Raw genomic sequence first — 16,406 nt, forward strand, 5'->3', positions numbered from 1 at the left:
GGCGGGCAGGAACGGGAGCTGCCGCCCTGTAAGGCTGCTCGGCTGCGCCGAGGCTCCGCGCTGGCCGCGCCCCCTGCCCCGCTGAGCAGCCGGACGAGCCGGGGAGAGGGAGCGGCGCCCACCGAGCTCGGGAGGCGGCTGCGGGGAGCGGAGCTCTGTCCCGGCCGCCGCGGGAGGCCGGAGGGAGACGGGGCCCAGCGAGGAAGGCGAGGTACGAACTTAACGGAGCGAGTGAGGAACTGAGGGGGAGCCTGCGGGGCGTCCTTCCGCACTTTGCGGTGCATTGTCGCGGACGGATCATTTCGCTCGAGACACACGAGCGAGAGCTGCCCCAGTCACTGCGAACGCTGAAGTGGGAGCTGCAGCTCAGCGAGAGCAGAGCCCGGTAACGCGCGCTCCCGGTACCGGGGCTTCGGCTCCGGAGCCTTCACACTCCCCTCGCTCACAGACACACGTTTCTGTGGGTTTTCCTGCCCTGCAGTGTTCGCTGGCTGAAGCTTTGGCCGAAGTGCGATGAATGTATCATTTTACCTGTACAACACTGTCACGATCTACAGTACAAAAAAAAAAAAAGCCTGCGACCCAGAAGGAAAAATGTGGGGACATGAGCCAAAGCCATACTGAAAAATGGAAACTGTGTCAAGCTACATAAGAAAAAAAATCTTAAAATTGTAGTGTTCTTTGAATAAATGTGCATCACGGATGTTTCTGTTGGCTGGCTATACATCTTTGAAGAAAGTCTACAATAATTTGGCTTTGGTATATCATAGTTATTAAGAGTTTATTCTTCAGCTTAGCTTTTCTGGTTTCATATTGCAAGCAGCAGAATAAATTGTCTTGTGTAGCAGAATGAGGCACCTTCTTTCCAAGTAGGAGAAGGATGCTGTAGCCATTACAGTGCTAGGCAGTATCCTGAAGCACCTGCAATCTTTTTTTTTCCTTCTCTGCTACAAACTTCCTTAATGAAGTTGTGAAAATGTTTAAGTCAAGCACAGATCCTCTGAAGGTGTCTAGTACCTGGTAGGGATTGACTTTTGTATCCATTTGGTATCTCTAATAAAGAATTACAGCAGATCTTCAGGGTAAAAATTTTACTGGAATGGCTTGGAGATTTGGCAGCGAATGGAGTGGTGGGGCTTGTTAGCTTTTGAAGAGTGTTCCCTTGATTAAGTAGCATATATAATTTAAACGCAGGATATACTCAAGCTTAGCTCCTTAATAAACAAAATTATCAGTTTCTCTTATAGTACTTCAGCTTTTATAAGTTAACTTTCATACAAAAATTGCATATTAACATGGAACGATTACCTATATCTGACTTTTTGTCAGCCACCAAGAAGGATTCCTCATGGTGGCTGGAAAGCTACCTATCAGAAAAGGACCTGGGGTTGCTGTTTGACAGCTGGCTGAACATGAGCCAGCAGTGTGCCCAGGTGGCCAAGGCCAGGGGCATCCTGGCTTGTATCAGCAGCAGTGTGGCCAGCAGGACCTGGGATGTAATTGTCCCTCTGTACTCACTGGTGAGGCCAGTTTGCATCTCAAGTTCTGCATTCAGTTTTGAGCCCCCTGCAAGAAGAAAGACACTGAGGCACTGGAGCATGTTCAGAGAGGGGCAGCAGAGCTGGTGAAATGTCTGGAGCACAAGTATTACAAGGAGTGGCTGAAGGAGTTTAGCCTGGAGAAGAGGAGGCTCAGGGGGACCTTCTTACTCTGCATTTACCTGAAAGGAGATTATAATCAGGTGGGAGTTTGCCTCTGCTCTCATGTAACAAAAGAAAGGATGACAGTAACTGGCCTCAAGTTGCACCAAGGGAGGTTTAGATTGGATGTTAGGGAAGTTTTCTTCACTGAAAGTTTGTCAAGCATTGGAACAGGCTGCCCAGAGAAGTGGAGTCACTGTCCCTGGTAGTGATCAAAAATCATGTAGATGTGGTGCTTAGGGACATGGATTAATGACAGGCTGGACAGTGTTAGGTTGATGGTTGGACTCTGTGATCTGTGAGGTCTTTTCCAACTTTAAAGATTTTACTGTTGAAGACTTGCTTATAGCTAAGGTAAAATAGTCCCATTCTGTACTTACAGAAGCTTTGATATGCTTTTTAGACATCTCTCCCACTGCCTAAGCCTCCAAAGTATCAGTCATAAAGTAAGTTTGCTAGAGGACTTTCAGAGACTACTCTGATCTGTGAGGGAATTGCTTCTCTGGTTTTTTTAACTGAAATCCCTTACAATACTATTTCCTCCCTCACTTGTGAAATGTAAAGTGCAATTGCTTCTGCCTTGCTTTTTTTTGTGAGCTAGTTCAGCTGCACACAGCCAAGCCAAGATCTGCCTAGCACAGCTGTGCTCCTTTAAAACAACAGACAATGATTTCTTTTCCTACAAACTGCCAAAGATTCATAAGTCTGTTCTTTTTTACTTTCTGCACTTGTGCAGTTAAATTGTTTGTTCAGAACTGGCAATAAAATTTCTACACCCATAAATTAAAAAGGAACACTTAAGTTGACATGTAGTCCTCAGTGTGGAGTTTGAAATTGATATGGTACTTAAATAGAAGCAGACTTTTGCTGAGCCAGAGTTCTGGGGTTTTGTGTGTGATAGCTGACAGGAATGCCTCACAGTTCTGGTTAAGGAGATTTAAGTTTATCACAGGTTTATGTATCATCTTACTTTGCTACTTTATTTTTTTTCTAGGATAAATGGGTGTGTATGACTTTTCCCCTGATCTAAAGCGGTTCCATGTCTTGTTTGGTAAGTTCATCTTTAAAAATTTTGGCTGTTGTCCCTTGTTACCCAGCTATACCTTAATATGAAAAGCCCTGGTGAAACGTCTTGCTTGTGGGGATTTCCACAGTGCTGACATATTTGAACTTCATTGTGTCAGCTTTTGGTGAAGGAGGCTTTAGTGTCTCTTCTCTCTAGGTCTGCCTTGTGTGCACTTTATGCTGTTTCTTAACCCCTTGATTGGTTGACTGGTAGCAGAAGACTTTCTGACCTGTTGCTTATAAGGCCTACTTTTTTATATTTTCGCACTGCCATATTTAAAAAATTGCAGCAACTCCTACAATATTCACTTGCTTCTGTTCTTAAGGACTGCTCCTGTATTCTGCGTACACCAGTTGAATCAATCAGACCAGAAGAGCTATCTCAGAGCAGCATCCATGAATGCCTGGTAAGAATAGAAACTTTAACTCCCACGGTTAAATATAAAGCTGGTGCATATTAAAAAGAGCCTAATTAGGGAGTACTTCTTGAAATGTTGGCAATAAAAATAAACAGAGTACTACTGAGGTTTGCACTTTGGTAGAAGACTATAGGTATCTAAGTGTTAATCTTGTGCCAGTTCGAAAACAAACACATAGACACAAAACTTGTCTTAATAATGGTAAAAGTACTAGCTTGAACATTCTTATTTGAGTACTGGACTTCAGCATTAATAATATTTTTGCAATAATTTTAAAAATATAAATGATTTTAAATTACATAGTGATTTTGAGAACTGTTTCTTCTCTCTGCTAGGCTGATTCTGATCTAGCCTGGATCCCCCCAACTACAGGAAAGAATGAAATGGTATTTTGCTCTTCTGATGTCTCTCATTATGAACTCCAGCTGGAAATAGGTAACATAAATGGACCTTAAAATATTTCTTCTTCCTGCTATCAATATCCAGTAAATATTATGTTTGGAAAATGAAGGACTATTCCTGTGTCTCCTTAGTTGAGAAAAGTGCAGAGCATTGCTCATATTTTAGTAATCTCTTATTTCAAGATCTAAGACAAATCAACAATTACCTGAAATTGTCTCTTGATGTTTGTCCATGTACTTGTCAGTTTTCAAATCTGTGGAATGTGACAATACAGCCTTAAGTAACATCATGTCTTGTAACTTGGCTACCCAAGTTGGTTGTTTTAAGGATGGCTGCCTTAGATCCTCCTATGCATGCATATGTTTATGTGAATATGCATACTAAGTGTTCATTTAGATGTATAATGATGCTGACGTATGTTCAAACACTTTTAGTTGTTCTCAAAATAGCAGAGCCGTGCTTCAACTAATTTGCTGCATATATTAGGCTACAATTATTTAAAGTCTTGGCATTCTGAAACAAAAGGACACACTGCTATCAATTGTAATTCTAAAACTGGAAAATGATCTCTAAATATGAAGGAAGCCATGTGATGGCTTATTATGCTTTCCAATGTTAAGGCAGCCATTTCTGGTTTCAGGAAGGAGGTTCAACAATTTAACTTCAGTCTACCTTGCACGGCATACACCTACAGACAGGCAAGTTGCTGTAAGGATCACAGACCTTGAAAATTGCTCTGAAGAGCACTTGAAAGCCTTACAGGTAAAGGAACAGCATTTCTGCACAAAGCCCGATGAAGATAGTGAGGAATACATATGAGATTACTGAACAAAGGTAGCCTTTGCTTGAACTGGGATATTTCAGTCAAAGTTTTCCCTCCAAAGGAGTAGAATATAATAAACAGAATGCATGTGTAAATTTGAGAGTTGCTTTCTGAAGACCACAGCTGACAATTGCTTTAGAAAGTGCTTCTGTAATTGTACAACTTACTTGAGTAACATCTTCTGTACTCTTACTTAACACCAGAAGTTTGGACTATGAACAAACTAGATTTACTTCAGACAAATGCAATTATGGGCAAGCTATTTACATTTCTGTTGCAGGCTATGCACATCACCTGCAATCTTGTATAAATGCAAATAAACATTTCTCTTTACTGATTACTGAATGTAGTTAATGCTATTGGTAGGACTGCTGTTCTGTGGTTAACACATCCACTTTCATTTAATTCCATAGAATGAGGTGGTTTTATCACACTTTTTCCAGCATCCCAACATAATGACATTTTGGACAGTGTTTACAGCTGGAAGCTGGCTTTGGGTCATCTCCCCATTCATGGCCTATGGTAAGAACTGTTAACTGCAATTTTGGAATAGGAGAAAGGGCTGATACAAGTTGGACCATGTGGTCCATGAGAGGTTTCTCTTTAATCATCTCCTGTCTTGTAGGAAAAAAACAGACTCTCACAAACCATTTAGAGAAGATTTCCTCCTCATTGAAAACTGGTATTTGAACTGCATTAAATTCCACTTAGTCCTTCGAAAACAAACACATAGACACAAAACTTGTCTTAATAATGGTAAAAGTACTAGCTTGAACATTCTTATTTGAGTACTGGACTTCAGCATTAATAATATTTTTGCAATAATTTTAAAAATATAAATGATTTTAAATTACATAGTGATTTTGAGAACTGTTTCTTCTCTCTGCTAGGCTGATTCTGATCTAGCCTGGATCCCCCCAACTACAGGAAAGAATGAAATGGTATTTTGCTCTTCTGATGTCTCTCATTATGAACTCCAGCTGGAAATAGGTAACATAAATGGACCTTAAAATATTTCTTCTTCCTGCTATCAATATCCAGTAAATATTATGTTTGGAAAATGAAGGACTATTCCTGTGTCTCCTTAGTTGAGAAAAGTGCAGAGCATTGCTCATATTTTAGTAATCTCTTATTTCAAGATCTAAGACAAATCAACAATTACCTGAAATTGTCTCTTGATGTTTGTCCATGTACTTGTCAGTTTTCAAATCTGCGGAATGTGACAATAAATACAGCCTTAAGTAACATCATGTCTTGTAACTTGGCTACCCAAGTTGGTTGTTTTAAGGATGGCTGCCTTAGATCCTCCTATGCATGCATATGTTTATGTGAATATGCATACTAAGTGTTCATTTAGATGTATAATGATGCTGACGTATGTTCAAACACTTTTAGTTGTTCTCAAAATAGCAGAGCCATGCTTCAACTAATTTGCTGCATATATTTGGCTACAATTATTTAAGGTCTTGGCATTCTGAAACAAAAGGACACACTGCTATCAATTGTAATTCTAAAACTGGAAAATGATCTCTAAATATGAAGGAAGCCATGTGATGGCTTATTATGCTTTCCAATGTTAAGGCAGCCATTTCTGGTTTCAGGAAGGAGGTTCAACAATTTAACTTCAGTCTACCTTGCACGGCATACACCTACAGACAGGCAAGTTGCTGTAAGGATCACAGACCTTGAAAATTGCTCTGAAGAGCACTTGAAAGCCTTACAGGTAAAGGAACAGCATTTCTGCACAAAGCCCGATGAAGATAGTGAGGAATACATATGAGATTACTGAACAAAGGTAGCCTTTGCTTGAACTGGGATATTTCAGTCAAAGTTTTCCCTCCAAAGGAGTAGAATATAATAAACAGAATGCATGTGTAAATTTGAGAGTTGCTTTCTGAAGACCACAGCTGACAATTGCTTTAGAAAGTGCTTCTGTAATTGTACAGCTTACTTGAGTAACATTTTCTGTACTCTTACTTAACACCAGAAGTTTGGACTATGAACAAACTAGATTTACTTCAGACAAATGCAATTATGGGCAAGCTATTTACATTTCTGTTGCAGGCTATGCACATCACCTGCAATCTTGTATAAATGCAAATAAACATTTCTCTTTACTGATTACTGAATGTAGTTAATGCTATTGGTAGGACTGCTGTTCTGTGGTTAACACATCCACTTTCATTTAATTCCATAGAATGAGGTGGTTTTATCACACTTTTTCCAGCATCCCAACATAATGACATTTTGGACAGTGTTTACAGCTGGAAGCTGGCTTTGGGTCATCTCCCCATTCATGGCCTATGGTAAGAACTGTTAACTGCAATTTTGGAATAGGAGAAAGGGCTGATACAAGTTGGACCATGTGGTCCATGAGAGGTTTCTCTTTAATCATCTCCTGTCTTGTAGGAAAAAAACAGACTCTCACAAACCATTTAGAGAAGATTTCCTCCTCATTGAAAACTGGTATTTGAACTGCATTAAATTCCACTTAGTCCTAGCACCCACCATGTGAGGAATGGTAACTGGGAGATGCATTTGACTTTATACAGCTTCTGCTAACAGAAGCCCTATTTACATTGAATTCAGGTTGGGCACAGACTTGCAGTTAACAGAAGCAGGACATGGGGCATCAGTTACATCTATGTAATAATGCACCAGAGTCAGTTTAGAATGCTGCTCTTCATGAGTGTAGGAAACTTAGACAAGTCATTTAATAAGACTTGTTAGGCCTAGCTAGGTTTTTTTTTCACTTCCAGGTTCAGCTAGACATCTGCTGAAGACTTACTTTCCTGAAGGAATGAGTGAAGCTTTGATAGGGAACATTCTGTTTGGTGCAATCAGAGGATTAAATTACATGCACCAGAATGGATATATTCACAGGTAAGAGAATGTGAATAGATAAGAACTAGAACCAGCATCTTACCTTAAGTACTGTTTCCTTCCTTTTCCTCTATACCTTCTTATATCAGACAGTGCACAAGTACTGTGCATCTCTCCATTATTTTTTTCAATAGTACAGCAGGATTAATTTTAACAAGAAATGTATTGATACATGTCTTCAAGCCACTTGTTACAGGGATTATACATCTGCCTGCTTTGTCTCTTTGAAGCAGAAGAAAACCAGAGCTATAGAAAGGGCTTTCTTTGTTTACACCCCTTGCAGGGAAGAAGGGCCCTTCTCCAATTTCTGGCACTTTTTTCCTGATCATTTCCCTTAATAGAGAGATGAACTCCATGCTAGCATCTCACTATAAGTCAATGAAATATGAAAGCTATTCTGCTTTAGTAGTACTTAGAGTAATTCTTATAACTAAAATTTACCACTTTATGTTACAGGAATATTAAAGCTAGCCACATTCTGATTTCAGAGGATGGGCTGGTTTCTCTCTCTGGCCTAAACAACCTCTACAGTTTAGTTAGCAATGGACAGAAGTCAAAGGTGGTGTATGATTTCCCCCCATTTAGTACATCTGTGCTTCCTTGGCTGAGTCCTGAACTACTGAGACAGGTTAGTATAAATTACACATAAATTTTCCAATTCAAAGTTAGTGGCAGTTCTCAATTTCCAGTGTAAGTCTGCTTGTAGAATTGCAGTGAAATATGTTGAACTGCAACTTTTAAAAATACATGTACATACTGAATTTTTAATTATTTTAGAGAGAACCAGTTCTAAAGCTGTTGGTGAGGTGATGCTGTACTAAATCTCTTTACCCAGACCTCCTAGAAACTACTGCAAATCCTGAAACTTGTGTTCAGTACAGCCATCAGATTTCTGAAGAAACTCTGAGGTTTCACAATTCAATTGCTTCAATACTGTGCAGGTTATGGGGTATTAGAATCTTGTGTTGAAGCAGGCACTTGTATTTTTGTTGGCACCACTCAGTGGCCTCAGTGATCAAATAGTGGCTTCTTTCTCTGACAGGATCTGTCTGGCTATAACATGAAGTCTGACATCTACAGTGTGGGAATTACAGCATGTGAATTAGCCAATGGACATGTTCCATTTCAAGATATGCCTCGCACTCAGGTATAATGCTAAACTTTATCTCTAGTTAAAAACATGCTGAGCATTTTTTTGTTTTGTTTTACTCACAGGAACCAGTGCTATTACTGCTGAAGTAGTGGCTGCTTTTGGTTATTTCAAATATGCACACCTCTTTCTAGAATAAATAACCCTTCCATCCCTGGAGTTTCATAGGTTACCCTGAGGTCTGTTGAACTCTCCTACTGCTATTCCTCCCTACTAGATGCTGCTGCAAAAGCTGAAAGGTCCCACCTACTGTCCTTGGGATATAAATACCTTTCCCCGGGGGGAATCCAGGATGAAGAATTCCCGATCAGGTGTTGATTCTGGGATTGGTGAGAGCATGACACGCACAATGACCAGTGAAAGACTTCAAATGCCCTTTTCCAAAACATTTTCACCTGCTTTCCACAACTTGGTAGAACTTTGCTTGCAACAGGACCCTGAGAAAAGGTAATGTTCTGGTGAAAACTAATTTTTTTGTCACTTCCATCTAAGGCCAAGTATAGTCCACAGTTTAGAATACAGTAATCAGTTGAATGCTGTTAGAGTCAGAATATTGGAGCAGATGTACAATGTAAAACCATACACTTACATTTGTATTTTAAGAATTGTCTTGTCTGATAAAGGAATCAAACTTTTAAAGTCATTTGACCCTGAATTTCTTGTAATATAACTGTTATTTGTAACAAGTAAAATTAACTTTCAAATGTGTGCATTGTCCAAGAAAAAACCCCCAGAAATCTGAAATATGTTTTCAGTTCTATGTCTCTTTTGAATAAGGCATTAAATTCCTTATGAAGCAGAAACATGAAAAGGCCTTTAAAAATAGATTTCTTCAGTAGTGTTTTCACGACAAATTGAGGTATAGAATGTAAGAATTTTGTGCTGCTTTTCTCATTCTTCACATTTGTCCTGTGGAGAAAAACCACAGGGCTTCAATTTATTTGTTAATCTGGCCCATTATCCAAATGCAGTATTTTACTTTCCAAAACATAATTCTATTGTTCATTTTATGATTCAGGCCATCAGCAAGCAGTTTGCTTTCGCATACGTTCTTCAAACAGGTGAGTTTACTATATTTCATTAAATGACACAGCTATAACCTAAATAAGCCACAAAAAGAGCTAGATTACAAAGTAATGAAGTTACCTGGAGCCAAAAAGCATCCTGTAAGAGCATACCTGCTTCCACATTTTTTTTAAACAAAATGGTATCAATAGAGTATAGGAAGCATAAGATTGATCAATTTCCCCATTGATTAAGTTGATTTAACTTAACTAAAGGCAGCCTAATTTTAATAAATTATTAATATTCTTAATTTAAAGCAGAACTGCACAGCTGATTTCATTAGTCTTGAAAGACTAATAGAGTGGAGAAAGCAAAACCTCTCATCCTTTTACTTTCAGTACTGTAACATGCAAGAACATGGCTCTGATTTCACATGCTTTTAATGAAGTCAGTTGCAAAGTTATGGAGACTTTTATGTGCAGCTTTATTTTAACTTTTTTTCTTTCTAGATAAAGGAACAAACACAGAATTCACTACTGTCCCTATTACCACCTCCTATTCAAAATAACAGATCAGAGTTCTTGGCACTGCCCTCAACAGCAGCTGGGACTGAACTTGGACGTATTGCTACAAATCAAGATGATACAGACTGGGAATTCTAAAGAAATACCAATGATACCTCTCCAGTGTTTCAGAGAAAGAAAATGTGATTTGTATTTGCTGCTTTTGTATGATTAAAATACAGTTAGACCAAGTATACTTGAAATGCCATGAAATGGCTCTAATTCATTACCCTCCTCTTGGCATCACAAAATGCAGCGTGCCTCACTCTCTGACTGCAAGGAAAACCGTGTATAAAGAATGGCTGAGTGCTCACCTCTCTCTCCCAAAGTCTTCCTTAACAAGAGAGTCTCTGCTGTGATCTTACTCTGTACTGTATTACCAGCTCACAGTGCTGCACTCCACATGCCTTTCTGAATACAGGCCTGGGGTTTGGCTGTGATCTTACCTAAACATCTACTTGTCTTTTCATTATGACCCAAATCATTTTAGTAAGGAGAAATCCTCCACTTCCAAGTTGAAATGTGAAACTGCACAGATTACTTGCTTATGTAAATAAATGTTTCTCTCTCAAAAGACATTTTTCTTACTTTACATGCTGTCATATTTGCCAAAGTTAGATATGCATCATTTTTCATGCAGTTTTAATACTGTGTGTTTCCCAAAGAAGTTAAGCTGCTTGGAAGTGGGACTCCTGCTCTTGCATCTGTTCACATTCTTAGTAGAAGCCTGGGCTTTTTCACCTCTGTTTATTGTTGTGTCATTTTAGCAGTGAATCTGAGGATGTCTCACTATGCAAAGTAAGTCTCAAGTTCTAGCAGGTACGGGTTAGTTTTGAAGAGTCATATTAAATAATCTAAAGTTACTGTACATGTTTTTATTTATGCTCTATTCCTGTTCACCACCAGGATTTACCAGAACCTATACTGTTTTCTTAGAAGAAAAAGGCAACATGCATTAAGTTTCCCTGGCAGTGCTGGTGACAAACAAGCTCCTTCTGCAAGGCACAGTTAAATTCCCCTGGATCAATTCAGCCATAGTAGGATCCTAGTGAATTTACCTGTTCTAAGTCAGATGAAAAGCTGTCTTCTCCCTACAATTCAATAAATTCTCACATCTCATACTGTACCAGGCAACTCAAACTGAGCAAAAGCAGCTTTTTTCTTTTAAAAACCTGGATATTCTCATAATGTTGTAGCAAAAGTTGTGTCCCAAAGGCACTAATACTTTGCTGATGGAAGCATTATGGTGGTAAAAAACTATAAATAGATATTGGATGGATATATTTTAAATTTTCAACATAATTACCTGGAGCCAAAAAGCATCCTGTAAGAGCATACCTGCTTCCACATTTTTTTTAAACAAAATGGTATCAATAGAGTATAGGAAGCATAAGATTGATCAATTTCCCCATTGATTAAGTTGATTTAACTTAACTAAAGGCAGCCTAATTTTAATAAATTATTAATATTCTTAATTTAAAGCAGAACTGCACAGCTGATTTCATTAGTCTTGAAAGACTAATAGAGTGGAGAAAGCAAAACCTCTCATCCTTTTACTTTCAGTACTGTAACATGCAAGAACGTGGCTCTGATTTCACATGCTTTTAATGAAGTCAGTTGCAAAGTTATGGAGACACTTATGTGCAGCTTTATTTTAACTTTTTTTCTTTCTAGATAAAGGAACAAACACAGAATTCACTACTGTCCCTATTACCACCTCCTATTCAAAATAACAGATCAGAGTTCTTGGCACTGCCCTCAACAGCAGCTGGGACTGAACTTGGACGTATTGCTACAAATCAAGATGATACAGACTGGGAATTCTAAAGAAATACCAATGATACCTCTCCAGTGTTTCAGAGAAAGAAAATGTGATTTGTATTTGCTGCTTTTGTATGATTAAAATACAGTTAGACCAAGTATACTTGAAATGCCATGAAATGGCTCTAATTCATTACCCTCCTCTTGGCATCACAAAATGCAGCGTGCCTCACTCTCTGACTGCAAGGAAAACCGTGTATAAAGAATGGCTGAGTGCTCACCTCTCTCTCCCAAAGTCTTCCTTAACAAGAGAGTCTCTGCTGTGATCTTACTCTGTACTGTATTACCAGCTCACAGTGGTAATACAGTACAGAGTATGTACTGTACTCCACATGCCTTTCTGAATACAGGCCTGGGGTTTGGCTGTGATCTTACCTAAACATCTACTTGTCTTTTCATTATGACCCAAATCATTTTAGTAAGGAGAAATCCTCCACTTCCAAGTTGAAATGTGAAACTGCACAGATTACTTGCTTATGTAAATAAATGTTTCTCTCTCAAAAGACATTTTTCTTACTTTACATGCTGTCATATTTGCCAAAGTTAGATATGCATCATTTTTCATGCAGTTTTAATACTGTGTGTTTCCCAAAGAAGTTAAGCTGCTTGGAAGTGGGACTCCTGCTCTTGCATCTGTTCACATTCTTAGTACAAGCCTGGGCTTTTTCACCTCTGTTTATTGTTGTGTCATTTTAGCAGTGAATCTGAGGATGTCTCACTATGCAAAGTAAGTCTCAAGTTCTAGCAGGTACGGGTTAGTTTTGAAGAGTCATATTAAATAATCTAAAGTTACTGTACATGTTTTTATTTATGCTCTATTCCTGTTCACCACCAGGATTTACCAGAACCTATACTGTTTTCTTAGAAGAAAAAGGCAACATGCATTAAGTTTCCCTGGCAGTGCTGGTGACAAACAAGCTCCTTCTGCAAGGCACAGTTAAATTCCCCTGGATCAATTCAGCCATAGTAGGATCCTAGTGAATTTACCTATTCTAAGTCAGATGAAAAGCTGTCTTCTCCCTACAATTCAATAAATTCTCACATCTCACACTGTACCAGGCAACTCAAACTGAACAAAAACAGCTTTTTTCTTTTAAAAACCTGGATATTCTCATAATGTTGTAGCAAAAGTTGTGTCCCAAAGGCACTAATACTTTGCTGATGGAAGCATTATGGTGGTAAAAAAGTATAAATAGATATTGGATGGATATATTTTAAATTTTCAACATAACAACATTCCACATGAGTCTTGAAGCCTTCCATAGCTGAGCAGACCTGTACCCAGCCTTGAGAATACTGCTGCATTGCCAGGGCTTTGCTACAAGGCCTTGAAGACCAAATGATTCACATACAAGAGAAACATAAAACTCTAAATGACCACATAAAAGTATCAGCAAAAAACTTGATTCTACTCATTATGCTGTGAAGAGAGCTCTATATTCCTAAACTTAACATGTGAAACGTGAAATTAAAGACCTATCAATAAACTTACCCTATCTGCCTCCATTTATATCTGTAATTCTTAGACTTCTGTTTTCACCATGGTCCAGCCACACTAACAACTTCTTGTTACTACAGGGAAAAAAAAAAATCTATTTCAATCAAAGTAAGGAAATAGTTGTTGAAACCAGAAAATTATTCTGATTTTAAAATATTAATAACTTAAGTGTGTACTCTTGGAGAAGATAGTATTTCCTGTGAACCCCATATTCTTCATTCTTAACCATTACAGATTTGGACTGTTTGCAAGTTGAATACATTAGATAGCATCTATAAGTAACTTTTGACTAACAGTACATATAAAAAGCAAGTAAAATAAGTCAGAACATGCAGCAGTTACTTTGCTGCCCTCTCTGTGGAAAAAAAAAAAAATCAAAAACATTTCTAAACACTGTTCCAGTTTCTGTACTGACATTAAGAAAAATCAAATTTTTTCAAGTTAAAAGGCCACAAGTCTTTGCTCTTAGAACTACTGCTTCTCAATAACTGTGTCTCTTCAAACAAAAGCAATTAAGAGGCACTGTGACTTCTTAAAATAACCAGAAATACTCCATAGATTATATTTACTGAAAGGTTTGATATCATTTTGCTCATTAACAGTGATGCTTTCTATTAAGGAATAATGCAAATTAAATATTACCTAGGAAAGAAGATGTATAATCATATTTTTAAGGTTTCAACTACCTGCCAGTGAAACAATTGTTCTGAAAATCTGAAGTTTTTGCATACAGTTAAGTTTTCAAAATCTGAGGTTGATGATCTGCATTGTTAAGATTCAAGGTGCAGAGACTTTATATTCCAAGCTGACAGTTTTAAGCACAATAATTTTTTGGTGGGTTGTGTTTTTTTTCAGAACACTTGTTTACTCTTGCTCATACCAATATATTGCATAACACACAATGATGTGTGTTATCAGCATGTGAATTAGAATTAAACTTGGACTTGAAATTTCAAAGTCTCTTGCATTTAGGCCCCACGTGATATATTTTCAAGGGGACTTATAAAACCTATACATTTTCAAAATCTTATGGCAATGAAACAGAAATCTATCTAATCTGGTTACTTTTGAAATATTTGTGAAAACAACATAAGTGTTTTTTTTTGCAGCCACCTTTCATTATGCTAGCATTTAGCACTGTATAATAATAAATACCTGTATAAAAGAAAACTTCTGTTAATTAGCATTATCCTGAATATATGCTCAGTGCTGCTGAGTGTCTCACTGTCTTGACCTGATACCACAGCAGTTTGTGCATGACTGAATGGATGAACACAGAAGAAAATGTGATCTACTCAGAATCAACTTCCTCTGATACATGAATTCCTCACTTTAAAGAGTCTCAATGCAACAAATACCTATTGAAAAGAGAACAGTTTCTACCATTTGATGAAAACAAATAAATACTTTTCTTTAAATTACAAGGTTTCACCATACCTCTCTCTTTTCCCTACCCCTCTCCTCTTCAAGTGCTACCAAAGTTGTTTTTAACCCAGAGGATGGGTAAAAATATGGGAAAGCACTGAAAACCACTGTTCTGAACCTCTCTTGACAAGAGGCAGGTACCAAAGTAGCTGATTCACATACCTACTTCACGTGCCTTTAATGCTATTAAGCAGCTTTGCTGAAGTATATTAGCTTCTCTAATAAACCCCTGAAACAACTGAGGCAGCAGTAATGACCTGTCCTAATGACAGCCATCCCTATCCTGCAGGAATGAGGAAAAACTATTAAAATTCACAAACAGTACACATTGCAGCAAAGACCTGAAAGGACTGTAAAACCATACTATGAAATGAAACAATCGGATGTAACACACAAGCAAAGAATTGAGTTTATAAAAGAAGAAACCACTGAAAATTGAGGTGGTCTACTAATAACCTGGCAGCAGAATAACATTTGACATTTAGCATAATTAAATCCATCCAGGAACTTGAGATAGGATGAAGGAAAGAACATTAGGTTTAAACAGGTGCCTGTGGAAACCTCAAAAATGCCCAGATTAAAAAAAAATGGTTCTACTCTATAAATTAGTTACATATATGTTTGTTTCTTACCTGAAACTCCCAGAAACATCTGGAAAATGCCCCAAAAGCCCATGGGAATTTAGCTGCAATCAAGTGGTGGTTTTATTTTTCAATATTATTATAGAATACACCATTATTACTGAATTTACCTACACACTCAGATTAATGGAATTCAGTTGTCTGTCCTCCCATGAAATCCATCTGCAATGAAGAATGGATTGCTGGAAGGTTGAAGAGGTTTTCCTCTGTTTTGTCAAAATTTACATGACATATGGGTTAAGAGTATCAATGCTGAGTTTATCTACTACATTTTATTTTCAAAGTTTGCTTATTCTACATTCAATATCAATTATCTTTCTAATTCTCACATTTCATGCAGTCAAAAGGCAGATTTCCTTCTGCCCATGTGAAATCTGGCAAGTCAATTATAGATTAGTTTTCTTTAAATGCTTTCTTGGTTTGAGGTGGCTGTTGTTCTACAGTAGCTGATGAAACAATCACACACTTGTGGAATTATATATTTGGTTGTCATGGTCTTTTTCCTGCTCCACTTTCTGCTTCAAATTTTCCTTATCATGGGAGAACACATGATTTTGAATCCTTGGAGCCTGCAGCACATGATGTTGAAAAAGGTGGTTCAGCATACTTTCCATGATTTTTCTTCACTACATTACTAGAGTTCCTCAAACTAGTTTTGAGGACAAAGTAGTTTGGTTTTCCTTCCAAAATAGCATATTTATTAGTATTTGACCCAGATGCTGGTGGCATGGCAATGCACATTTCTCTACATTGCTTCTCTTTTGACTTCCAGTCAGGATTTTTGGGCAACTTTTCTTTTTCCTTATGTTGAACTTGTAAAATGACCCATTTTGGGCAGTTTGGTGAGCCATGGCCTACAAAGGCGTTCGGCCTGAATATCAGCGTCACAAGCATTGAAAATGGAAGAATGTTACTGTTTCAGACTTTGTTTTTACTCTTTTACTGTGAGACTTTTAAACTATTTCAAATTTACAGTTATTTCTATTTTTTTTTCCCAAAAGCGGTTGTTGG

The 16,406-nt window shown here is 38.0% G+C and overlaps 1 protein-coding gene across 5 annotated transcripts; it reads left to right on the forward strand.

Moving 5' to 3' along the window:
* The first annotated feature begins 1 nt into the window (after position 1).
* STRADB (STE20 related adaptor beta) lies at positions 2-10,600 on the forward strand. 5 transcript variants are annotated; one of them, XM_039700114.1, is made up of 12 exons: positions 2-211; positions 2,695-2,751; positions 3,092-3,172; positions 3,520-3,619; positions 4,227-4,348; positions 4,823-4,931; positions 7,169-7,292; positions 7,749-7,920; positions 8,335-8,439; positions 8,660-8,889; positions 9,461-9,503; positions 9,957-10,600. In XM_039700114.1, the coding sequence occupies exons 2-12, from the start codon at positions 2,740-2,742 to the stop codon at positions 10,107-10,109; spliced, it is 1,251 nt and encodes a 416-aa protein (XP_039556048.1). In that variant the 5' UTR covers positions 2-211; positions 2,695-2,739; the 3' UTR covers positions 10,110-10,600. The 5 variants fall into 5 exon arrangements, with proteins under 5 accessions (XP_039556048.1, XP_039556066.1, XP_039556058.1 ...); XM_039700132.1 differs by having other exon boundaries at positions 10,019-10,600; XM_039700124.1 differs by having other exon boundaries at positions 4,853-4,931.
* The last annotated feature ends 5,806 nt before the right edge of the window (positions 10,601-16,406 follow it).

The sequence above is a fragment of the Passer montanus genome, unplaced genomic scaffold (genome assembly GCF_014805655.1).
Source record: "Passer montanus isolate IOZ18808 unplaced genomic scaffold, ASM1480565v1 scaffold1, whole genome shotgun sequence".
NCBI classification, from domain to species: Eukaryota; Metazoa; Chordata; class Aves; order Passeriformes; family Passeridae; genus Passer; species Passer montanus.

What these genes read in the sequence shown, in the direction of transcription:
- STRADB (XM_039700114.1), top strand. An exon ending in AGCACTTGAAAGCCTTACAG is followed by an intron (nt 4,349 to 4,822) that starts GTAAAGGAACAG and finishes TTAATTCCATAG; the next exon opens with AATGAGGTGGTTTTATCACA. An exon ending in CAGAATGGATATATTCACAG is followed by an intron (nt 7,293 to 7,748) that starts GTAAGAGAATGT and finishes TTTATGTTACAG; the next exon opens with GAATATTAAAGCTAGCCACA.